The sequence below is a fragment of the Dermochelys coriacea genome, chromosome 7 (assembly GCF_009764565.3).
Source record: "Dermochelys coriacea isolate rDerCor1 chromosome 7, rDerCor1.pri.v4, whole genome shotgun sequence".
Classification (NCBI taxonomy): Eukaryota; Metazoa; Chordata; order Testudines; family Dermochelyidae; genus Dermochelys; species Dermochelys coriacea.
This window is the reverse complement of record NC_050074.1, coordinates 95,560,794-95,586,854: the sequence shown is the minus strand read 5'-3', so window position 1 is coordinate 95,586,854 and position 26,061 is coordinate 95,560,794. Positions and strand designations below refer to the sequence as shown.

Sequence of the window (26,061 nt, the reverse complement as noted above, 5' to 3'; positions counted from 1 at the left end):
TGCAACCAAAAACGTAACAAAATTTTGGTGAGGAGCCAGAATAGGGGCTGCAGCCTGGCACACTCCAGGTATACATGTGCCAGGGTATCCCTCCTGCCGCAAAAGGGGCAGGTGTCTGGGATTGAAGTGAACCGCACCAAGTACACGCCCATGCTCACGGCTCCGTGAAGGAGCCGCCATAGAGAAAAGTAGTGGGAGATAGATATATTAGCTCCAGGCTACACAAATCCCTGGTACCAGGATAAGTGAAATGGCAGCTGCTCCCAGTCAATTAAGACACCTGGGACCAATTAAGAACTTTCCAGAAGGCAGGGAGAAGGCTAGGTTGATTGGGACACCTGAAGCCAATCAGGGGCTAGCTGAAACTAGTTAAAAGCCTCCCAGTTAGTCAGGTGGCTGTGCATGTCAGGAGCTGTGGGAGGAAGTTGCGCTGTTGGAGAGGCTGAGTAGTACACACCATATCGGGCACAAGGAAGGAGGCCCTAAGGTAAGGGTGAAGTGGAGCTTGAGGAAGTGAGGGCAGTAGCCCAGGGAATTGTACATCTAATGTTTCTAAAAGGTCAGCTACCATTGCTGATACTATTAGGGTCCCTGGGCTGGAGCCCAGAGTAGAGGGTGGGCCGGGGCTCCCTCCCCACCTTTGCCCCCGATTTAATCACTGAGACCAGGAGACAACAGACTGTGCAAGGAAGGATAACTTCTCCTCACTTCCCTCGCTGGCTTATGATGAAAATGGCTCAGTAGACTGTGATCCTTGTCTCTAGAGAGAGAAGGGTTACCTGGAGGGTCACAGTGAGCCTCTGAGGCTAGCGAAATCCGCCAGAAAACACCACAGAGGCAAGGACAGAGCTTTGTCACACTATTTTCATCTTGGTAAGATTATGTCCAAAATCTTCATTTGCAGCATGTGCTATATTAAATTAAAATGACAAATCAATTTTCTGATAAGTGCACTCTCTTTTCAAGCTACATGAACAATACATATAAAATACTATGTTAAAAGAACCTTGTTAAGCCTGAGAAGCCAAGCATTCAAGAGTTATGAAATACCAGAATTAAAGTTGCCTATGCACACTTAATTTGACCCCTTTGTGCATATGCAATATTATAAAGTTTTTATCTACATGATCACTTAGTACTTTTTCCCCAGGACCTCGACTTCATTCAATGTACAGGAGAGAGAGTACTCACTGAATGAGCAGCTGTCCAGTTTCTTCTTATACTCCTTCAGTGTGTGACCCCAGCCTTGTTTTGCTACATGCCTTCCAAACCCTGCACTGAATAAAGAATTATTAACTTCTTCAGGATAGCTTTTATGGTGCTTATCACTTTAGCATCTGAGTAATTATCCACTTTTTACAGATAGCCAGAGATTAAGACCAAAATTGTCAAGTATCCAGTAATTTTGGGTGCCCAACTTGAGATGCCAAGACCTAATTTTTCAGAAAACTGAGCATCTTTACAGCACTTTAAAACATAGCTTTCATTGATGTTGCTTTCTCTTTACAAGTGTTCAATACTTTGCAAGTCAGACTCTGGGCCTCAGGTTGGACTTTCAGAAAAATAAGGAAGAAACAATTGGTATCCACTTGTGAAACATTTGGCTTCAATTACTTGTCCAGCATTTTATAGGAATTCTGTGTCAGACAAGCATAACATCCAGTTCTCTAGGGTAGTATTTAGCTTCTTCAAGCATAAGAACATCCCCTCTCTCCTTGCAGTCCCTTGCCTCATTCTCTATACACCTTTTCAGCTTCTCCAAGTGAGATGGGGTGGAGTGGGTCCTCCAGACAGTACCCTAATTCACTGCAGAACCCTGATTCTTCCCTTTAGTGCAAATCTATCCTGTCCTGGTCACACAGCAGGTCAGCGTGGTTGAGCTGGATATAGAACCCAGGACTCCCCACTTCTAGGCCAGTAACCTATCCATCAACTTTGCTGCCTCCTCATTGTGTCTGATCTTTGATCTTAGGCTCATAAGAAATTTATAAAGCATCTGGATTTCTGATAAAATATGCCTCTATTAAACACTGATTTCTAAAAAATAGATGTCAGGTATTTACAGAGTACTCATTCTTAGAAAAATATAGGTGTCTGAGTTGTTTTTAAGTAATTGAGCACCCATTCTAATGAGGAAAATTATGTACTGTATATGGTGAATGTTAATAATCTTGCAAATGAAAGTGAATTGTAGCTGTGAATCTGGTGGGTGGTTGTGTGTTTTGGTTTTTTTTTTCTTTTTAGTGGATTAACTTACCTAGGGTTCTCAGCTATCTGCTATGTTTATCTACAATATAAACCAAGGATTAGTCCTGGTTCTGGTTCTGTTCAGTATCTTCATACGTGATTTAGATAATGGTATAGAGAGTACACTTATAAAATTTGTAGCCAATATCAAGCTGGGAGGGGCGGCAAGTGCTTTGGAGGATATGATTACTATTCAAAATGATTTGGACAAACTGAAGAAATGGTCTGAAGTAAATAGGATGAAATTCAATAAGGACAAATGCAAAGTACTCCACTTAGGAAGGAATCATCAGTTGCACACATACAAAATAAGAAATGACTGCCTAGGGGGAGTACTGCAGAAAGAGATCTGGGGGTTATAGTGGATCAGATCACAGACTAAATGAATCAATGTTGTAATGCTGTTGCAAAAAAAGCAAACATAATTCCTGGATGTACTAGCAGGAGTGTTGTAAGCAAGACATGAGAAGTAATTCTTCCACTCTGCTCCGTACTGATAAGGTCTCAGCTGGAGTATTGTCCATTTCTGGGTGCCACATTTCAGGAAAGATGTGTCCAAATTGGAGACATTCCAGAGGGGAGCAACAAAAAAGATGAAAGGGCTAGAAAAATCACCTGTGCAGAAAGACTGAGGGGGGGAAAAAAAAATTGGGTCTCTTTAGTCTAGAAAAGAGAAGACTGGGGGTGGGGGCATAACAGTTTTCAAGTATTTAAAAGGTTGTTAGAAAGAGGAGGATGGCAAATGGTTTTGTTAACCTCTGGACAAACAATGGGCTTAAATTGCAGCAAGGGGGGTTAAGGTTGTACATTAAGGAAAAACTTCCTAACTGAGGGTAGTTCAGCACTGGAACAAATTTCCTAGGGAGGTTGTAGAATCTCCATCATTGAAGGTTTTTAAGAACAGGTTAGACAAACACCTGCCAGAAATAATCTAATACATAGTCCTGCCTTGAGTGCAAGGGACTGGACTAAATGAATTTACAGGGTCTTCCAGTCCTACTCTTCTGTGATTTTATGTTATGAAAATATTCCGTGAATTAATGTGTAAAAGTACATCAAACGTTATGCTCTTGTTGGACAAACATAAATAATGGCTCTGTAATCTTGTTAGAGTCACTATATGGCTTCAAGATGGTTCAGGACAAGGAAAATGGACTATTCTAGGTAGTGGCAGCTGTTTGACTTTCTCTTTTTTATTTTGTTGGCTTTTGTAATCAAACATGTAAACGTATGAATTTACAGGATTATGGGCATGGATATAATTAAATCCATATATCTGAGTTTACCCCAAAGGTCCTGGCAATATGAGCCACCTGACTCGGTGTTTAAATTGAACATTGAAAGGGTGTGTGGAGCCTGATCTTACGGCTTGATAAGTCACTTCCTTTCTGCTTGCTGTCTTCAGCTGGTACTCTTCCATCCCTAGTTGTGAAGGCAGCAGTGGCAAAAACCAAAGGTGGATGACACCACTTCAGATGGGTTTCTGTATCCTATATCTAGAAATTCCTAGAATGAGCAAAGTTCACCGGCTAGATTTCTAGGCTTGTATGTAGCTCGTGGCCTTGTTCAATTAATTGAAATCCTTTCATTTGTATAAAGAAAAGGAGTACTTGTCTCTAAGGTGCCACTAACAAATTTATTTGAGCATAAGCTTTCGTGAGCTACAGCTCAGTTCATCGGATGCATCCGATGAAGTGAGCTGCAGCTCACGAAAGCTTATGCTCAAATAAATGTTAGTCTCTAAGGTGCCACAAGTACTCCTTTTTTCTTTTTGTGAATACAGACTAACACAGCTGCTACTCTGAAACCTTTCCTTTGTATGTAATCTTGAAGTGCCTAACTGTCCTGGTATCTAGTTGCTAAGCACTTCACAAGCTTTAATTAAGCTTTGCAAGTTTCTTGAGAGGTAGGCAAGTGCCATTATCTTCACTTTACAGATGAGACTTGCACAACTTAACTTAACTTGAAGTTTGTGGCAAAACTGTACTAGACTCTGAGCAGACCCCAGTTCCAAACCCAACCATAAAACCATCTTTCCCCTCCTACAGAATCCAGCTCTCCATCAGAAGACATTCGTTTGGGGGGAACTAGTATAGAAGTGGCTTGGATACAGTGTTTGGGGGTTTTTTTGTTTTGTGTGTGGGTTGTGTGTTAGGTCTTTTTAAGCTATCCAGAGAAACTTGGCTTTCGGGCTTCCAACAGGGAAGTAAAGATGTTCACATACCATGTATGGGTCTCTTTGAGTCATCTTAACTCAGAGATAATAGAAATGTCTCATTCTCTGCATTTTTGTCAGGCCTTTTTGTTTCTCTTTGGAGAAACTCTTTCCATAAAAATAGGTGCATCTGCAAAATAACCATATTTAATTTTTTTTATTTAGCAAGGCTCCAGATATTGACAGAAGAGCCCTCTGTGCAATATGGTAACTGCTTGTTCCCTTCCTCCAAAGTGCTTTTCCACAAAATTCAGAAAAATGTTACTTTAAAATCCCATGCATATAATTCAGTTCAGTCAGTCTCATGGACACTGTTTAAAACTATTCTAGAACTTTTCTAGTGAAGGCTAATGCCACTTTAATTAGGTAGCTATATGGTTACAAAAACATCTTTATAAGGGTCAATATGTTTTTTGGGTTAAAAGAAATTTTACAAAGCTTTAAAGTTTCTGTGGCATTTATATATATAATCAAAGTACAGTTGACCTCTGTTTTGTTCTCATTAATTAGAATATTTTAGTTTTATTGTAATTTTTATCAAGGCTTCAGCAGTAAATCTATTGGACATTGTTGTTTTTGAAATAAAGTATAAAAGCTGACCTTTTTTAGGTGAAGTTGATCCTAAAGAGAGGATAGCACGACAAAGGAAACTGTTACAAAAGAAACTTGGCCTTGATATGGGAGCTGCAATTGGAATGAACACTGAAGACCTGTTCAATGATGAGGATTTGGACTATACTCCTACTTCAGCTTCACTTGTAAACAAACAACCTGTAGGTAAAACCTCGGGCTGTTTGACTGCAAGGAATAATACAGTGGGTTTGCTTCATTTGTGCTTCTGCCATTGTAAATAATTACATTTTAAATACTAGCTTGACTTATAATTTTGCTCTGTCTTTCAAACACTTAAATTTCATAATTTGCACATTGGTCACATTTAGTACAGTGCCAAACTACTGCTCTGGGTTTCAAGTAACATGGGTGCTATGGGGAAGTGAGAACAAGAGTGTGTTTTGTTTTTGTTTGTCCTTGGGGTGGGGGAGGGGTGAAAATTAGATACAGGCAGGATTGACATTGAATGGATTCTTATTTTTTCAGACTCTTCAGGCTGCTGAGTTGATTGATTCAGAATTTCGAGCTGGTATGAGCAGTAGACAAAAGAATAAAGCTAAACGGATGGCTAAGCTATTTGCAAAGCAAAGATCCAGGGATGCAGTAGAGACTAATGAGAAAAGGTACTGTAGCAATTGCTTTCTTGTTTGTTTTCTGGTAACATAGTAAGTTATCAGGCCAGCTCAGAAATTCCCATTCTGGCTTGGTTCTGAGAACTCTTCAATGAAGCTTGATTCCACCTTTCAATAATTCCAATAAATATCTAAACTATTCATACACCATTCTTTATTGCTGCATAATATAGATGTCCTGTTGTCCTCAGAAGGCAGTTTCTGTCAGAATACAGTAGCAACAGGGATAGGATAAATAGCAACCTTATACAGCAACTGAATTTGTGATTAGAGAAACAGGCTAGACTTCAGGTACCTTTCTAACCATCCTAGAATTGTGGTGAATCTCTCCAGTGAAACATAACTCAGTCTTTCAAGTGGTCAATGCCAATAGCCCTAACAGTAAAACATTAGTTATAAGAATTTTCTTGTTTTGTGCTTTACACAATGAATCCAGGTCTCTAGTTAACCCTTTAGCTGGGAACCTTTTTGTATACAATGTAATATTACATTTGACATTTGTGGTGGTTAAGGACCTGATGGTACTGAATTAAAATCATGGATTTATGAAGATCGGTAGTAGTTAAATTTTTCTCAATCCATGTTTATTTCTCCAACATACTTGTAGTATATTTTCCTCTCGGTGATTTGTACCAATGGAATTGTCCACTACTGTTGCATTAATTTTAAAAAAAAAAAAAGTTTATTCAGTGGGTAGATCACTGAATAATAAAGCTCATGGTAACTGTTATATACAAGGAATACACTCCAACATATTTAGCAGCTAAATGTAACTTGGTAGCTAACAGCTTATATTGCTTAGTTAAGAAGAGACTTCCATTTGCTACTGAAGTCATCTAAAGAATGAACATAAATAAAAATTTGATACGAATGTTTTCAAGACACTCTCGGGAAGTGATTATGCATTGTAGCAGGAGTAATGTTTCTATTCACAAACATGACATATTTTAACTTCCTTTTTTAGCAATGATAGCACTGATGGGGAACCAGAAGAAAAGCGGAGAAAAATAGCAAATGTTGTCATCAACCAGCCTGCCACTGACTCAAAAGTTTTGGTAGACAATGCACCAGAAGAGGTACAATATGTCCCCTTTTATTAAGGGATTGATAACTTGGTGATGTGGGCCAATGTTGTTTGTTTTTAAACTGCTTTATGCTCCCAGATTCTTCAGTTCATTTTACCGTTAATTTACAAAAAGCAGAAGAGGAGGGAATTTCACTTGTAACTCATCTACAGCTACAAGAGCGGAGTGTTTTTTCTGACACTGCATGTGAGGTTGAGATCACTGTTAATTGACTAGTGGTAATCTGTGACTTCAGTGAACTTCACTTGAGAACCATCTGACAATTTATTCAATAGGCAGATTAACACTGCTGGTGGTTGTAGTCTTAATTTTAGGTGCCTTTAGGGTGTTATATTGTAAAACTAGGCTAGAGCAGGTAAAAGGTAATAAAAGATCACTGTGACCCATAAATAATTTGTTATGAAAATGCTGATAAGAGTCAAAGACCTAATTTAGACTAAATTATCTATAAACTATAAATGCAGAATTAAACAGTATCTCAAAGACTTTTTGTAGAAATTCACAATTATGGAAAGACTGAAGCTTGGAAAATTGTAGAGTAGCTGTATTTGGATGTGAGAAATAGCATATGGGAAAACAGACCTTTTGTATCCTTCACGTTTTTTTTTTTTTAAGTGGGCTTTATCATTATAAGTTTTGAAGTATCTTCTTCATCAAAATGAGACTTTCAAAGATAAGGTGTTTGACATACAGTCTAGTTCCTAAGTACAAAGTTTCCTAACAGTCTTGTTTGTGAGACTGTGATGACATTGTCATGATTTGTTGATCTTATTTTTACTTTTTCTGATGGATGAATGTTGAATGGCTGATTGCTAGGGTCTTCTAAATTGGTTATTTTTATCTGACTTTGGATTGAACTTTCTGTAAAGTATCTCAAAACCTCTTCATCATACAAAGTTACAGTTCGTTCAAAATTGATTTCTGTTCTATATCTTTGATATTTTGGGGGGGGGTCACACACCATGCTGCCTCTGTGGCGTGCAACCATACAATACCTTCTAAATATTGCTGGCTTAAGCACTAGCTAAAGATGACCCAACTCAAACCTGACAGGGCTGTTATGTCAACACTACAAACTAGGGTGTGATTCCCAGCCACTACTGTTCATACTTGCACTAGCTATCATCAAGCTAAACAGTAGTGTAGCTGCGGAAGCATGGACAGTGGTATTCTGCCAAGTACAGCGCAGGCCTTTACCCTCCAGGGCCTGTGCTGCTGCAGCTACGCTATTGTTTATATTTGCTCAAGCTCTCACTGAGGTAGTGCGAATATGCATATGTGAGCTGGGAATCTCATCCCTAGTTCATAGTGTAGATTTAAGTTGCATGGCTCCAAGGTAGGACTCTCACCTGCTTTGTCTTAGGATAAGTTTGCATACCATAAGAATCAAGAGTAAGGCCAAGAACCCTTCCTTGCGTTTTGTGTCAGTGAGACACCTAACACAAGACTGATGTTCCAGAACTCTGAGATTGATCACCTCTGGAGGAGGAAGTCCCAGCATAATAAACAGGTTATGCCAGCCTTTAACCAGGCTCCTTGTACCCAAGGTGTGAAGTGCTTTGTTATCAACATCACCATCTGACTCTCTCATCATAGTTCCAACTTCTATGCCAGAAGAGGCCAAAAGATTTTGAGCTGATGAATTCACAAACCCCCTCTTATCTCCAGTATCTTATTTTTTTCCTTTTTGGCTTTTGCTTTTATTAACTGGGAGATGTCCCAGTCTTTTATTCTTTAATTTTATGGTATGAAAATGTTGGTGTGTGAGTAAGAACTCTAGTAAAAGACCACATGATGTGGGTGCCAGAAAGAAAGTTGTTGTCCCCGTCCTCCCAAATTTAAACAGCCTCATAAAAAACACTTTTTTTAAGTGTGTTCTGTATTCTGTGTCTAGAGTCATAAGAAATTTGAAGCTGTTAAATGTTGTATTTGTGTTTGGGGAAACTTATGCTCTATTATTAAACAAGACTGGAAATTTAAAATAACAACTGGCATTCTGTTAGAAACTTGGAAATTCCTGTCAATTTCTCTTGAATTTTTCTGTTCAGTGTGGTGTGGCAAAGTATATTGAATTACTAGACAAAATTTTCCTTCAATGTATATTTTTAAAAACATTAAAAACAGCTTACTGGTGGGAAGACCCTCCCCCCCCCCCCCCCCCAGGCTTTTCTACTTGAGTGTGGCAAGCTGGTGTGCTAGACAGTCATACCCTATCTTGCTGTGCAACTAACTTGCTGTGTAGACAAGCCATAGTGGGAGAAAACACTAAAGTCAAAGTAATTAACTTTTTTATTTATTGGATAAACTAGTGATGATGCATCTTATGTTTGTATGTCTGTTTGACATGGAACTCTGAATTTCCCTAATCATTAACTTCAAATAGTCTCTCTTGTTGATTGGGTATTTTTGTTTGTTTTAGGCAAACGAATGGCCTTTAGAAAGCTTTTGTGAAGAAGTATGCAATGATCTTTTTAACCCATCCTGGGAGGTAAGAATTATGCATAGCCGCCTTTATATCTAATTTGTGCAAATAAGGAATTGATGCCATTAGAAATTGGGACTTGTATTTACATTTCATGCTTATGCCATGATCCTACATCAGGAACTGCAAGTTCCATTTACTTCACTAGGACTTAACACAGATGCCCAGAGGTCTGATAGTGGATCCTTGAGTCCCATTGAAGTGAATGGGACTTGGCACAGGTGTAGATGTCTGTACTAGTTTTCCCTGATGTGGGATGGCCTAAATATCTTTTAGGTAGACTTTTTTGTTTCTTTAAATAACATCTGTTTTACTCAGAATAACTAAATGTAGACTTCAGGGCAGCATTCTAGAGGCATTTGGTAATGTCTTAATTAATAAGAATGAAATTACAGTTCTTTATATAGTCACCTAAACAGTTCAGTGACTGTCTTTTTTAATACACAGTTTAAAAAGCAAATTCTGAATGTGATCTGACTTTCAGATCTAACCCCTACAAGGGTTTACTCTTCCTCCCTGCTCCTAGATACAAGCTCTTAGTGTCCATCTTTTGAGTGTTCCAAGAGCAATTGCTCTTGAAAAGCATCTGGATTGCATGTCTTTGAATTTCCATAATTTATTCAAGTTGTCACACTAACAGTATGTGGTGGCTTTCTTCACTGGAATCCATAGGATATGCATCCACACTGAGAACAAATTCCCAGCAATATTTAATTTTTAAAAAACTTTGTTTATTAGTGGGTCCAAAAAAAACCCCCAAACAACTGTAAACAAAACTAATATGATGTTTGTCACTCTGTAACAGACAGACTTCATAACTTAGTTCAGAGAGTATGTTTTAAGACCATTCTGTTAAACCTTAAACATCAAGACTTGTAAAGGAAGAGCTACTTATCTTACTTAGTTTATCAGCACTACTATATAACCATGCCTATAGTCATGAGGACAAATGGTTGGTGTGATGCTGCATATGTTTTATATGGTGGTGCGGAGTCTAAGACTGCAAAATGTGTGGAATGGTATGACAAATAGAGCAAGATTAATGTTTTGACCACATACAAGATACTTAACCTTTGGGATAACATGAAGTTCCAGAAAATCCTTGCATTCTTCTCCTCCCCCACCACCCCTTGCAAATCTCTCATTTAATGAGTTCTCAAGTAGAGTGCATCTCCCTTTTTGGAGTCAAAATCACTGTATCTTATGTTTTATTTTAGTGACGAAAATATTGATTAAAGGGGTAAAATGCACTTACCTACAAGTCAATGACAGCACTTCCTACAAGTCGAACATTCTCCTTGTTCTATAGAGTAATAAAAAATAAAATAAAAAAAAACCCACCACCTCAGTGTCTACTGTCCCCTCAGCTCAAGATAGCCATTGAGGTAGACTGCACTAGAGGAAACAAGCCTGCATCTACTTTAGTGAGCAACTCAAAACAGGGTGTTTCGCTAAGTAAATTACAAAGCCATCTCTATTCATACATCCTCCAGGCATATTAAAGGTGAACTAAAGCTTTCTGCTAATGCACCTTTCAGTCTGACTCCTATAAGCAATCTAATCTAATCTAGGTTTTTTGTATCACACCTATGTAGAATGTACATACAAAGATACATTTTTCATTCCCCTTTCTAGTCAGCAGAAACTGGACTTCATTTTTGTTTTGTGGTGGCTTCTGGTTTGCTGGTGGGAGTGCTCCTGTTTTTTATCTTACTGCTGAGAAGAAAAGAGGAGACCTAAGGGAAGGCAATAGTCTTTCTTCCCCCTTTCTCCCCCCCCCCCCCCCACTTTTTTCTGGCTCTTTTCTTCCTTTACTTTTTCTTTTGAAGCTCCTGTTTGTTATTTCATAGAGACTTTTTGTTCCAGGATCCTCAGCTGATGTAAAAATGGAGCTATGCCAGTTTAAGGCAGCTGAATATCTGATCCTTACTCTGAATTGATAAATACACTCCACCCAAGAATCGGACAGGTTTTTTTGTGCTACCTTCAAATCAGCATTTTCATAGGAATTAGTCTGCCAATATGAGATCTCCTGTATTCCCACCCCCACCCCCCGTTTTCTGAATTGACTGTCTGAAATCTATTTGAGTGTTTTTTCTCCTTGGACATATAGCTGGGGAGGAAAAATCTACACAGATACTTCCATATCTCTTTGAAGGTAGGCAGATTTTTCCAGAGGTTGACTCCAGATTGTTATATATATTCTCATGGAGAGACTAATTTATATATGGGACAAAAACATCCTAATAATTACTTGGTTATAACTTTCAAAATATTTTTCAGTGATGAAAGTATAGATTTAAAAATGGTGAGTGTAGTCTCTGCCTCAGTACCTCGTCTTTTGGCTCTATATAGAAATAAACACTTTGGGACACTCAGCATCTCTACATTAGGATTGAAACAGAAGGCTTAGGGCATCTTCACCCTGCCTTTCATGTAACCTCAGAGGATTTAGGGTTGAATGGCTTCCCAGACCACTGAGGAAATACTTTATTCTAATTTACCTGAAAGGTAAATCTTAATACCTCTGCTCCTTAATACAGCTGTTTGATATAACTCCTTAACTTTGTACTCTGCTATGAAAACTGATACGCATGTACAAATGGATATTTATATTGAATAGTGAATCATTTATAGTGTCACATTCTGAATTCCCAGAGCATTTTTGAGGGATTTGGGTCTCCATTGGTTCTTGCTTTGGTTAATAGAATCATGAAGACCATCAGAACCTAGAAGACTGATTGATTGTTGCAAGCCACCACCAGTGAATTGATTCCCTGGGGAGCAGGACTTCTTTATTTATTTTATTTATTATTAATATTGTTGTTTTTGGATCGGCTCTGTCTCCACCACTAGTCATGCTTAGAGCTCACATAGCCTACTGTACTGGTGCTAATACTTGGTTTTAGTGTTAATGAAAGATTCTTTGGTTCTGGATTTTGATGTTTAGTGCCTGTATTTCAGATTGGTGGTAGCCCCTAACTCTCACCTATAATTTGCTATTCTAAGGGATGACTTGTGTGGCTCTGTATTCTGCCTCATTGTTTAACAGTAAAAACTTTCAGAATGTCCCCTTCTGACTATTTTTACTTCTGGCTCTGAGAAATGTCCCTCAAATGTTTACAATCAAAGTGCCGGAATACCTCTTTAGAAGGAAAATTCTGTTTTGCCTAAAATTCGGTTTTGCCTACAATTGTTTGCCTAAAATCCACACACACTATTTCACCCATCTACCACCCCATGAAGTTCTGTTGCTGGGTGGTGTCGTGTTTTTCAAAGTTTAGATTGTCTGCCCTCATGGTGGTGGTTGTCGAAGAAAATTCATTTTTTTTTTTTTGTGTTTGTAGTTGGTATTTGTAAAGGAGCTATTGCTGCATGTGCATTTAGGAACTGACTGAGAGGGGTCTAGTGGATGCTAAGGCAGTGATAATTAAGATTGGAATGTTTGTGGAGGTGGAGGGAAGATCTGTCTTGACTATTATGCAGTCATCTAAGAGCCTGAGTCTTATATAATGATATCTTAGGATAAACAGAATTATGTACAAGTAACCCACATGCTTGCTGCTCTTAATCTACTAAGAAATATTGCAATCCCTTGATATAGTTAGGAAGATTTTGTTCAGTCACTCTAAAACTTCATCCAGCACCATTAATTATTCTTCATATGGGAACAAATGATACGCCTAGATTCTCACTGGAAAGTATTAAGGGAGGCTATGCTAGGCAGGGGAAGACGCTTAAGGAAATCGAGGCTCAGGTGATCTTTACTGGGATCCTACCTGTTCCTAGAGAAGGGTAACAAAGGTGTGACAAGATTATGGTTGTCAACAGATGGCTTAGGCAGTGGTGCTATAAGGAGGGCTTTGGGATGTATGGCCACTGGGAGGCATTCATGGACAGAGGACAGTTCTCTCGGGGATGTTGGGAGATGTCCAGGTAATCTCCACGCCAGATTCTAGCATTGAGAGGGAAGAAGATGAGGTAAGAAAGGATACAGCCGTGGGTAGGAGAATGTATATAAGGAGCGAGGGCAGTGTGGATACCAGTCTAATAGGTTATACTGCCTGTAGAATGACTGTGCCTAATAAGGTACAAAACATGAGCGAGGCCAAACAGCAAAAATTAAGATGTTTGTACACCAATGCGAGGAGCCTAGGTAACAAAATGGAGGAACTAGAGCTACTGGTGCAGGAAGTGAAACCAGATATTGTAGGGATAACAGAAACATGGTGGAATAGTAGTCATGACTGGACTACAGGTCTTGAAGGGTATGTGCTGTTTAGGAAAGACAGAAACAAAGGTAAAGGTAGTGGAGTAGCATTGTATATCAATGATGAGGTAGAATGTAAAGAAATAAGAAGCGATGCAATGGATAAGACGGAGTCCGTCTGGGCAAAAATTACATCGGGGAAGATAACTAGTAGAGTCTCTCCTACGACAGTGCTTGGGGTGTGCTATAGACCTCTGGGATCTAATTTGGATATGGATAGAGCCCTTTTTAATGTTTTTAATAAAGTAAATACTAATGGAAACTGCATGATCATGGGAGACTTTAACTTCCCAGATATAGACTGGAGGACCAGTGCTAGTAATAATAATAATAGGGCTCAGATTTTCCTAGATGCGATAGCTGATGGATTCCTTCATCAAGTAGTTGCTGAACCAACTAGAGGGGATGCCATTTTAGATTTAATTTTGGTGAGTAGCGAGGACCTCATAGAAGAAAGGTTGTAGGGGATAATCTTGGCTCAAGTGATCATGAGCTAATTCAGTTCAAACTGAACAGAAGGATTAACAAAAAATAAATCTGCAACTAGGGTTTTTGATTTCAAAAGGGCTGACTCTCAAAAATTAAGGAAATTAGTTAGGGAAGTGGATTGGACTGAAGAATTTATGGCTCTAAAGGCAGAGGAGGCCTGGGATTACTTTAAATCAAAGCTGCAGAAGCTATCAGAAGCCTGTATCCCAAGAAAGGGGAAAAAATTCATAGGCAGGAGTTGTAGACCAAGCTGGATGAGCAAGCATCTTAGAGAGGAGATTAAGAAGAAGCAGAAATCATACAGGGAGTGGAAGATGGGAGGAATCAGCAAGGAAAGCTACCTTATTGAGGTCAGAACATGTAGGGATAAAGTGAGACAGGCTAAAAGTCGAGTAGAGTTGGACCTTGCTAAGGAAACTTAAAACCAATAGTAAAAGGTTCTATAGCCATATAAATAAGAAGAAAACAAAGAAAGAAGAAGTGGGGCCACTAAGCACTGACGATGGAATGGAGGTTAAAGATAATGTAGGCATGGCCCAATATCTAAACAAATACTTTGCCTCAGTCTTTAATAAGTCGAAAGAGGATCTTAGGGATAATGGTAGCATGACAAATGGGAATGAGGATATGGAGGTAGATATTACCATATCTGAGGTAGAAGCAAAACTCGAACAGCTTAATGGGACTAAATCTGGGGGCCCAGATAATCTTCATCCAAGAATATTAAAGGAATTGGCACCTGAAATTGCAAGCCCATTAGCAAGAATTTTTAATGAATCTGTAAACTCAGGAGTTGTACCGAATGATTGGAGAATTGCTAATGTAGTTCCTATTTTTAAGAAAGGAAAAAAAGTGATCCGGGTAACTACAGGCCAGTTAGTTTGACATCTGTAGTATGCAAGGTCCTGGAAAAAATTTTGAAGGAGAAATTAGTTAAGGACATTGAAGTCAATGGTAAATGGGACAAAATACAACTTGGTTTTACAAAAGGTAGATCGTGCCAAACCAACCTGATCTCCTTCTTTGAGAAGGTAACAGATTTTTTAGATAAAGGAAACGCAGTGGATCTAATTTACTTAGATTTCAGTAAGGCGTTTGATACCGTGCCACATGGGGAATTATTAGTTAAATTGGAAAAGATGGGGATCAATATGAACATCAAAAGGTGGATAAGGAATTGGTTAAAGGGGAGACTGCAACGGGTCCTACTGGAAGGCGAACTGTCAGGCTGGAGGGAGGTTACCAGTGGAGTTCCTCAGGGATCAGTTTTGGGACCAATCTTTTTATTGCTGACCTCGGCACAAAGAGTGGGAGTGTGCTAATAAAGCTTGCAGATGATACAAAGCTGGGAGGTATTGTCAATTCAGAGAAGGATCGGGATATTATACAGGAGGATCTGGATGACCTTGTAAACTGGAGTAATAGTAATAGGATGAAATTTAATAGTGAGAAGTGTAAGGTTATGCATTTAGGGATTAATAACAAGAATTTTAGTTATAAGCTGGGGATGCATCAATTAGAAGTAACGGAAGAGAAGAAGGACCTTGGAGCATTGGTTGATCATAGGATGACTATGAGCTGCCAATGTGATATGGCTGTGAAAAAAGCTAATACGGTTTTGGGATGCGTCAGGAGAGTCATTTCCAATAGGGATAAGGAGGTTTTAGTACCATTATACAAGACACTGGTGAGACCTCACCTGGAATACTGTATGCAGTTCTGGTCTCCCATGTTTAAAAAGGATGAATTCAAACTGGAGCAGGTACAGAGAAGGGCTACTAGGATGATCCGAGGAATGGAAAACTTGTCTTATGAAAGACTTAAGGAGCTTGGCTTGTTTAGCCTAACTAAAAGAAGGTTGAGGGGAGATATGATTGCTCTCTATAAATATATCAGAGGGATAAATACAGGAGAGGGAGAGGAATTATTTAAGCTCAGCACCAATGTGGACACAAGAACAAATGGGTATAAACTGGCACGAGGAAGTTTAGACTTGAAATTAGACGAAGGTTTCTAACCATCAGAGGAGGGAAGTTCTGGAATAGCCTTCCAAGGGAAGCAGTGGGGGCAAAAGATCTATCTGGCTTTAAGATTCTACTCGATAAGTTTATGTAGGAGATGGTGTGATGGGATAATGTGATTTTTTGGTAATTAATTGATCTTTAAATATTCAGAGTAAATAGGCCTAATCCCCTGAGATGGGATATTAGGATGGGATCTGAGTTACTACAGAAATTTCTTTCCTGGGTATCTGGCTGGTGAATCTTACCCATATGCTCAGGGTTTAGCTGCTCGCCATATTTGGGGTCGGGAAGGAATTTTACTTCGGGGCAGATTGGAAGAGGCCCAGGAGGCTTTTCAGCTTTCTCTGTAGCATGGGGCACGGGTCACTTGAGGGAGGATTCTCTGCTCCTGGAAGTCTTTAAACCACCATTTGAGGACTTCAATAGCTCAGACATAGGTGAGGTTTTTCGTAGGAGTGGGTGGGTGAGATTCCATGGCCTGCGTTGTGCAGGAGGTCGGACTAGATGATCAGAATGGTCCCTTCTGACCTTACTATCTATGAATCAGTAAAGGAGTTTTGGTATAATAACTCTGCATGTCTCTGAATGAACCTCATCTGAGAATTATCTGGCACTCATAACACAGAAAAATAAAAATGACATCCTTCTCCATAATCAGACTTTAGAGACACGCTGAAGACTTCTTTACTGATTTCCATCACCTTTGCCCAGAAACTTCCTATGTATGTGTAAATGTTATAATATGTCACCAGATCTGAAGCATTCAGAACTTGTTACTGGAAGGAAAAGCAGTTTATATTGTTAGAACATTTTCCAACTTCTTCAATTGATACTGAGCATTTGTAGATATTAAAAAAAATAATAATAATAATAATAATTGGTCTGTTTTTATTCCACCCTCTTGCACGTTTTAGGTTCGGCATGGTGCAGGCACTGCACTGAGGGAAATACTTAAAGCACATGGGAAAAGTGGTGGCAAAATGGGAGACAGTACTCTAGAAGAGGTAAAATTAGAAGTCGTTGATGATGATTGATGATAACCGGCTTATTGAAATAGAGACCAAGCAATATTTAAGTGTGGCTTCTTTTGCAACCTGTAGAACTTTTCTCTGCAAATACTAAAATTGGGATATACAGATGATGGAGGCAATTTAGGAGTGTGGGAGTGGCTGTAAAAGGTGTAATCTAATGACAATGTAAATCACCTTTATAAAAAAAACTTGAACAAAGAGCCTCTGCATTGACAATTGAGTGCAAACTTGGATTTCAAGAATCAGCTTTTGTCATTGGAACATATTGATTCCAATACTTTCTAAAGTTATGACAAAGCAAATTCTGCAGTTTAAAATAGTTTGACTAATTTAATAAACCTAATTTAGCTAAAATGGCTTTTAGATTATAAAGCAAGTTGTATAATCCTTTTTAATAGGAAAGCTGATTCTATTGGCTTGCTTTGGATTACTATACCAGGAAGACTTATTTAGAAGGCAGTCCCCATTTATTTAAAAAAAGCACTTGTGTGCTATTGATATAGTAGCCCATAGCAGGTATTTCTAAAAACTTACTAACTTCTGCCACCCTTCTTCACATAGTTGTTGTACAATCCTCTTGAGCTGGCTGTTGCCAAAGGGACTGTAAGGAAGGCATAAATGCCTCGCCCCAATTGCAGAGCAAGTGGAAAGTAGTCAGGTCTGTAAGAGCCTGTGGTATAGAGGATGTTCAGGGTTTTTTTTGTTTTTGTTTTTTTTTCCCCTTGGGGTGAGGGCGCATGTGAGAGACAGACATACTTTTACAGCCCAGCAATTCTGCACCTTTGTAGTGGCCCAGAGAGGCCATTGCTATAGATATGGAAGTTGGGCTGCCCTCCCCAGGACTGGGAGCCCCATTACCCAGGGAGGAAGGAGTAAGGTGGGTAGAGAGGTATAAGCTGCCATCTCTCCTTTTTTGCATCCATGCAAGGATGTATTTGCCCCATTGGAACTTTTTTGCAGAATACTCTGTGAATAACGATGGGAGAACATGAACCTAAATATTTAGCCATTGAAGGTATTTTAAATTGTATAGCCTTTAGTTTTTTTTCTTGTTTGAAAATACACTTGTCCTATGGAGATGGCAATTCATTGGCAGAACTGGGAACAAAGTAAATAACAAGTATAGAAATAAAACTACATAAATTTCATGAATATTAAAATAACTTTTGGGGGGAGTGGTGGAGAGCTAATAATTCAAGGGGGCTTTTGGGGTGAAGGTGGTTTTGGTCATGTTTTAGCATTTGTATAGTGTTCAGTCTCTAGATCCTAGTGAACTAGGATCACTAGTGAACTTAACTTACTGCTTAGTCTAAATAGAGATGGAGGATACCTTAACTAGAGCAGGGCTTAGCAGAAATTGGTTGCTTTCAGTCCATCTCTTTTCCTAGAATAAAACAATACTTGGTTTATTTTAGACTTCTATTTTGTAAATGTGTTCAAACAACTATTACAGGGTTCAGTAACTGACTTGTATAGTAGGGAATGGGCATTATTTAGTGTTTGCAAGTCTTAAGATTTTCTAAAATTTAATAATATTTAGAAGTATTAATACACATTAGAGATGGGTATATATAGTAACAAAACTGGACCCAATAACTAAATGAGTGCATAAAATATTGCCTGTTGCAGCTTTTCTTTTTTAACATCTGCATAGTGTCACAATTTGCCCACCTTGACCAATGCAGAGAAGGAGAAGATTGTTTAATATCTGCAGTGTGCTTGTATTGCCAAGTAGTATTTGTTCAGTTTAAAATCAATGCATCTTGGCTGATGTTTCCAGTTGCTCTAAAAGTGAGGCAGAAATTTCCAAGTAATTCACCTCTTATTTGGATAAGGGAAAAGTTCCTAATTCTGTTTTGGCTCTTCTTCCACCCCCAAAAAGTAATTTTTAATGTGACCACTTAACTTTTCATATATGGTTCAGTCCCATAAAAGCCTGGGTGTTCAAGTGTCATGTGAGTAGAGCACAGAGGTACTGATGAAGTGAAGCCAACCTCTTTCCAAACCCAGGTCTAGAGTCCAAGACTGTGCCCTATGCCCAGTTGTAGATATTGGAACCATAGTGATTCATCATGTATCCTGTGGCAGGCCTTTGTGACACATTTGGGGTCCATGTGGAGACCCTTTCCTCAGCACAGAGTGGTGCACATGCACCCTTGCACAGTGGCTCCACTTGTAGTTCCACTGCACAGAAGTTGTGCAATGCTTAAGTGGTGCTTGTGACCTTGTGCTGCCTCTCCATGCAGTGGATTAATTTCACTACTGGAGAATTAGGTGATGGGGGGGATCTGCTTGTAATGCAGATACACAGTCACAAGTTTAACTACTGTGATACAATCTTCTCAGTATGGTGAAGAAAAGGAATCTTGAGAATCTTTCTATGAACTAATTTAGCAAATGGTATTTAATTTCCTTTAACAGATGGCTCAGCAGCATCAGGAATGGCTGGAAGACTTAGTTATTAGACTCCTTTGTGTGTTTGCATTAGACAGATTTGGAGACTTTGTTTCAGATGAAGTAAGTGTCAACTCTTAGCCTTGCTAATCTATTTCCATATCAGACTTCATGTAGAAATGCTTTGATTTATGTCCATCATTCACTGTGTCCTAGGTTGTAGCACCAGTACGTGAGACTTGTGCTCAAACTTTGGGAGTAGTATTGAAACATATGAATGAGACTGGAGTTCATAAAACTGTGGATATTCTCCTGAAGTTGCTCGCACAAGATCAATGGGAAGTGAGACATGGCGGTCTGCTAGGAATAAAGTATGCTTTGGCAATTCGTCAGGTAATCATCTGTTTGTTTGTTTTTTTCCTATTTGAAGTCGCTAACACTACAAAAATTTTCGTTTCACAGAAACTTATTGTAAAACTCCAGAAACAGGAGTGAAGAGACTAGAAGGTGGTATATGAATTTGATGCTGTCATTTGTTTTCAAGAAACATATGTTTAAGATATATGGCATATGAAATGAAACCATATCCAGTAGTGACTTCTTCTCCTCCCCCTCCCCCCCCAGTGGTAAAACACTATGGCTTGGTACAACTGAAGACTGCCATTTAGAGGTTCTAATAGTGGAATAACAAAAGTCTATTGAAGGTTCTGGCCGAAGCATATTTGTAGGATAAATTCAGTCAATTTATAAAATAGATTAGCTTTCCTTCATGAATGGTAACTTTTTTTTTTTTTAACTATTCAGAATGGTTGCTATTTCTGTTTATCTGAGCAAACTGCAGGGGGGAGGGAGGTGGTGGGGTTTTTTTGCTTGTTTGTTTTTTAAAAGAGAAAGAAGAGGACTCTGAGATTGTGGAAAAGATATTCAGTTTAACAAATGCTTCCTTATTCAATTTATGAATTAAACTTGTTTTTTAGGATACGATTAATACTTTATTGCCTAAAGTCTTGCCTGCAATAATTGAAGGTCTCCAAGATCTGGATGACGATGTCAGAGCTGTTGCTGCAGCATCTTTAGTACCAGTAGTGGAAAGCCTTGTTCATCTTCAGTCACAGAAGGTGAATGGCTTATTTTCTACATTTTGACTTTGAAAAGTTCATATTGGATCTGAACAAGAAAGCAATGTTTATAGTGCGGTACACAAATTTTTAATTCCTCATTTTGTTATATAGAAGACTGACTTGCTTTTCTCTCTCTTTGTACGATAACTTCTCCCCTTGTGCTTATTGCTCTAGGTACCCTTTATTCTTAATACACTGTGGGACGCTCTTCTGGAATTGGATGATCTGACAGCTTCTACAAACAGCATCATGATCCTTCTTTCTTCCCTTCTAACTTATCCTCAGGTCCAAAAATGCAGGTACTTCTTTCCAGCTACTACTTAGGAGACAGATCTAAGTATTTATTACTGAAGCAGTTCATATTGGAATAATCTAAATTTGTAGCAAATTACACTGTATATGGAGGAGATAATGCATCATAATATTGAGAAGGTATCTTTCTGCAGTAAATGGATGCTGGTATAAATTTGAGGACACATTTTGTAAATTGGTCGAAGGCTGTTAAAGGGCAGTGCCCTTCCTGTTTTAAGACACACTAGTAATCTAGAACCAAAATTTTAACACACTTTGTCAATAGATTTAGCACCAGTCTTCGTTAAGAAGTTAAAGGTTAAAAAGCAATAGCCGCTACTTATGCATGACCCTTAATTATTTCTGTTGTGCTAAGTGGGAGCTGTTATCCTGCACTAAACTACCCCATCCTGCAGACTTCATATATACAAACCCTGTTGACTATAATAGGAGAGTTACACTTATGCAACACATACCCAAGGGCTTCAGGGTCAGACCCCTAGCAAAATGCAAAGGAATAAACCCATTTTATTCACAGAACCACTGGCTGCATCACTGATGCAAGGAAGCAAGTAAATAGAAGAAACTGAACAAATCCATGTTGGCTTCTGCTCAGTAAACAGAATTTTTTTTTCCCCCGCCCAAAAACTGACTGTGTATACTGAAACTTGCACTTAAAACTTAGGCAGACATTTAGTAAATTTACCCTTGTCCTCTTTTCTCCATTTATTTATTTTTTCTTTTATCTGTCTCCTCTAATTGTCTTGTCTACCTGATTAAATGTTACCAATGTATCTCCTGTAAAGGATGAGACCATCTCACTATATTTTTGTCATCCCTACTCGTCTATCGGGGACATTCATTTTTTTTAAAACTCTAGTCCATTATTTAATAGTGGAGACCAAAAAAACCAACTACCTTAAACTTACTTAGTTATACTGTCATAGCCTTTTTTAACAGCCAGGGGGGTATGGGCAGGGGGAAGAGGGAAAAAAAAAATACTTCTTTAAAATGCTGTTAGCTGAAAAAAAAAAAAAAAGATGAAATTGAAAGGGATATCAGGCTCTTAGTTTTTGTTCCCAAAACCTTCCCTCTCATTGCTTTCTTGGTCACTGTGAACAACACCACCATTCTCCCTGTCACTCAATCTGGGTGTTGTCTTTGACTGGGCCTTTTCTAGACTGCTGCATTCAGACCGTGTCTAAATATTGCTTCTTCCTGCCCTAAGTCCTTAAGGGTTTATCTACAGTGGGGAATTGAGTAGCATGGCTATTCCAGAATAGCCATTCTGCAGGAGTTCTTCAGGTATAATTTAGTTATTTTTGGAGTTGCTCTCTGGACACTAGTCTGAAATAAGTGACATTATTCCAGGATAACATCAAAGTTATTCTGGAACAGCTATGCTGATTGATGTCTTTCATGTAGACAAGGCTTTCAGAGCCAGCCTTTATGGTCCATTCACACACAATGTGACTCTCATCTAGTGTCTGGGCTTGTGTGATGGGGTTTGGTCCATCGCTGCGGCACCTCCTGCTGGCTGTCCTGAGGACTAGTGCTGTACACCAGTGCGCTCTCTTCTGGTGGTGATTCGCCACTGTCACTTCTGCTCCCAGGGACTCGCATCACTCCCAGGACTGTGGCGTCCTCTTCATGACGCAGCCCTCTGGCTGTGCCACACTTGGTGTTTTCCCCTTCTGGGGGACAGTATCACAGTTCCTCAGTCCAGCCACTTTCTTAGTGGCAAGTGGGGACTAGGGGGACCCGGGCCTGCCCACTACTCCGGGTCCCAGCCCAGGGACCATGTGGGTGGCCACCACTTGCTGCATCTCCTCCAACTCCTCTGTGGAGCTCCTTGGGCCACTTCCCCATGGCCCCAGCACCCTGTTTGCCTTTGCCTCAGGGCCTTAGCCTGCAAATCCCTGCAGCCTGCCAGGAGCTGCCTTTAGCTCCCTGAGTCTCTGCCTGCAGCACTACTATGTCCAGGGTGCGTGCTGCCCTCCGCCTGCAGGGCAGCCAGTCCTTCTCCCTCTTCAAGCTCCAGGGAATGACTAAAGCTGCTGGGTACTGCAGCTCTTCTCATATGGGCCTGATTGGCTGCTCCTATAAGCCCTTCTGTGATTGGCGGCCCTTCTGTGCAGCCCCCCTATGGCTCTGTTAACCCCTTATGTGCCAGTGTGGGGCATACACTACATTGCAGCTTGTCACTGCCTCTCTGTTCTTCCCAAATGTTATCTTCCACCCTTTTAATCTTCGCAGCAGTGTTTTGAATGCATTTATCTTGACTTGTAGCTCTGGCCATGTCACCATCCACCCTTGGCACCCCTCTCCTAGCTTGCCCATTTTTATTGCATCAAATACACTACTCAGGTTCACCTTTATTTTCCTTTTTGGTCTAGTCCTGCCCTAGCTATCGCTATTTATGCACTATTGAGGCCCACTTCTTTCACCAAAAATGCCAGTCTTCTTTTCCTGTTCAGATTTTTCTCATAAGCACCTTCATGTGTTCTTCCATGCCATCCTTTAGGCATAAAGGAGTTTCCTGTAACAATTTAGTATCCTTGTTCATCTCTCTCTCCTTAATTTTCCTTTGTTATGATAGCTACAGAACACTTGATAAGGGCTAGACAGCTGATGTGCTCTGACCACTGCTGCTTTTACTTACAGTAGTCTCACATTGAGGCCTATAGTTTATTAATTATTTGCAGTGTAGAAACAAATAAATAATTAAGTTCTTTAGGAAATCAAAGTAGAGAGATTCTATGAGAAGCTACTGTGAATTAAATCCAAGGGTTCAAGTTGCATCATAACGACTTTTTAAAGTAATACTAAGCCTTTGGGATTTTTCCCTTCTTTCCAGCTGATGGTCTGAGTTCATTTTTTTTGTTGTGTATTATATGGCTCTTGTCCTTGTCTCTTCCCTCACCCCCTGCCCTTTAAAACAATTAAATAAAAATCCATCTTCCCCTTAATGCTTCCAAGCTATTCTGCAACTCCTTTCTTTCCAGCGACTGTACATTTTGAAATTTCACTGTGATGTAGAAACTTGAATTACCATTAGAAGAGTAAATCGTTTTAGCTATTTTGGGGGCTGGGGTGGGGCGTGAAGGGTAAAAAATGTAGTTTTGATATTTTAAAAGCCACAATAAACCAGTTAATTGTACAAGTAAAATTTTAACTATTAACAATTTAATGCATGACGTGACTCTACAGTCATGTATTATGACATTTCTGTGTTTGGTTTGGGTTCACCTAATTCTCTATTTTTGTATGTATTGATATGTGACTATAGGTATAATCTAGTTTACATAACTTCATAAAGAGACTTTTTTGAGAATGTTCTAAAGATGAAACTAAGTGGCATTCTCAGTCTTCTGTTTTCAAGTAGCTTATGCTGCTGCTGATTTCCCCTTTTACGTGCTGATGTGTGGAAGGCAACATTAGTAGAGGGCCATGTTTTTTTGCTCAAAAAAGTGTGAATCAAGACCTAGAAAACTAATATTTTCACTCAACCTCTTACCCTCACTTATTTAAACAGCGAGTTCATTAATGCCAGAATTAGAAGTGGAGACACATCTATCCTTTTGATAGCTTTTTAGTAGGAGCTTGACTATACCAGGGTGTGAATCTGGAAATTATGTACTTTGTACCACTTCTTGGGTGTATATAATCTGCTTTTCATGATATGCAGTAACTCAGTGGAATTTTTGGGGAAGACCCATATGATGATCTCTGGGAGTTAGTATTGTAAAATCTAACAAACGGCGTCAATCAAGGTGTTTTAATTCACTGTAGCATAGTGTGCATATTGCAATTTAGTGGTGGCCCCACACCACTAAAAGTCAATGGGGGCTTTTACATTGACAAAGGATGCAGACTCATTGTGCATCTCCGTTTTTGAATGAAGCTTTTCTGTGGGGAAAAAAGATTTGCCTATGGGAGTGTCCAACTCTATATCCTTAATCTTAGGAGGTAAATTGAATATCTAAAAATAAAATCCCCTTTTACATCTCTAATCTTCCTCCACCTGTTTTTGTTTTCCCTTCCTTATAACTTTTTCCTCCCAATTCCTCCATTGTCTTCTGCTTCTGTCTCTTACTATCTCACAATCATGTGTACGTGCTGTTTATTCGCAGGACAATAATAACCCTTTAATAGCTGTAAATCACTGCCTTTTAAAGACAAAGCATTGGTAAAACATTTGTTTGGATTAATCAGTGGTTTTATTTATAAATATTTGCCTCTTTGTTTTGAGTGTACAGGCTTTTGGTTCATTTAGATTTATTGCAGTAACTGATTTTGTTTCCTTTTAAAAGTTTAGTTATGCTTATCCAATAGCTAGGACTACAGCAGTTAACTTCTCCACAGCAATAAAGTGAAGAAATATTTCACCTTGGAGCTTTGGTGAAGACAATAAAATCTTTCAGGAATCATCAATGAGATGCCTTGGTTGAAGGTTCTCATATTAAATTATGAAAACGATCTCTGTTTTGAGAGAGCCACCTTACAGAGCTTTCCATCCTTACCTCTCGTCTCAAATATTATAATCGCAACATTTTCAGTATATTCTCACAATGTTTGTGCCAATATTAAAATCTCAAGCAGGAAAAATCAGAGTTAAGGCAGAAACTTTGAATTCACTCCATTGCATGGAACATGGTATCTCCGATGAGTTGATGTGTAATAACTATTTTCATTATCAGGCACAAGGAGTTGGCTAAAGAAAAGTTTCATCCTTAATGCTTAACTGCATGACAGATGAAGAAATTCTGACTGACCTTTAAAATGAAATGTGCTTATTTCTATGTATGTGCTTGTTGGGGTGGAGGTGGGGAAGGGGGACATACTCTATTTTGAGTGTGGAAGAAGCCATAGCAATTAAGCCTATAGTTACAGTAGGACCTTACTAATTCGGACAAGCTTCTGAATTTTGCCATTCATGAGTAAACACCTTTTTAAAAAAAAAAGAGAGAGAGGGAGAAAAAACGCAACTCAAACCATTTATTTTCACCATTGTAGTTGAGCTATAACTTGATCCTGCACTTAACGTGTCCTGGGGAATACAGTGTTACTTTTCTATTTTTCCTTCAAAAAAGTCCCTTTTTAACTAAATATTATAAGTGGGTTTAAAAAGAATGAACTTACCTTTTTTTTTTTTTTTTTTAAATTTC

General features: G+C 39.0%; 1 protein-coding gene across 1 annotated transcript in view; it reads left to right on the top strand.

Annotated features, from left to right (window-relative positions):
• The window catches only part of BTAF1 (B-TFIID TATA-box binding protein associated factor 1), a 102,826-nt gene that overhangs the window by 17,736 nt on the left and 59,029 nt on the right, over window positions 1-26,061 (top strand). Inside the window, 9 exon segments of the mRNA XM_038408773.2 lie at window positions 5,072-5,235; window positions 5,561-5,697; window positions 6,671-6,782; window positions 9,211-9,279; window positions 16,971-17,060; window positions 19,509-19,604; window positions 19,698-19,874; window positions 20,459-20,599; window positions 20,777-20,901. Coding sequence (XP_038264701.1) covers window positions 5,072-5,235; window positions 5,561-5,697; window positions 6,671-6,782; window positions 9,211-9,279; window positions 16,971-17,060; window positions 19,509-19,604; window positions 19,698-19,874; window positions 20,459-20,599; window positions 20,777-20,901 — 1,111 coding nt within the window.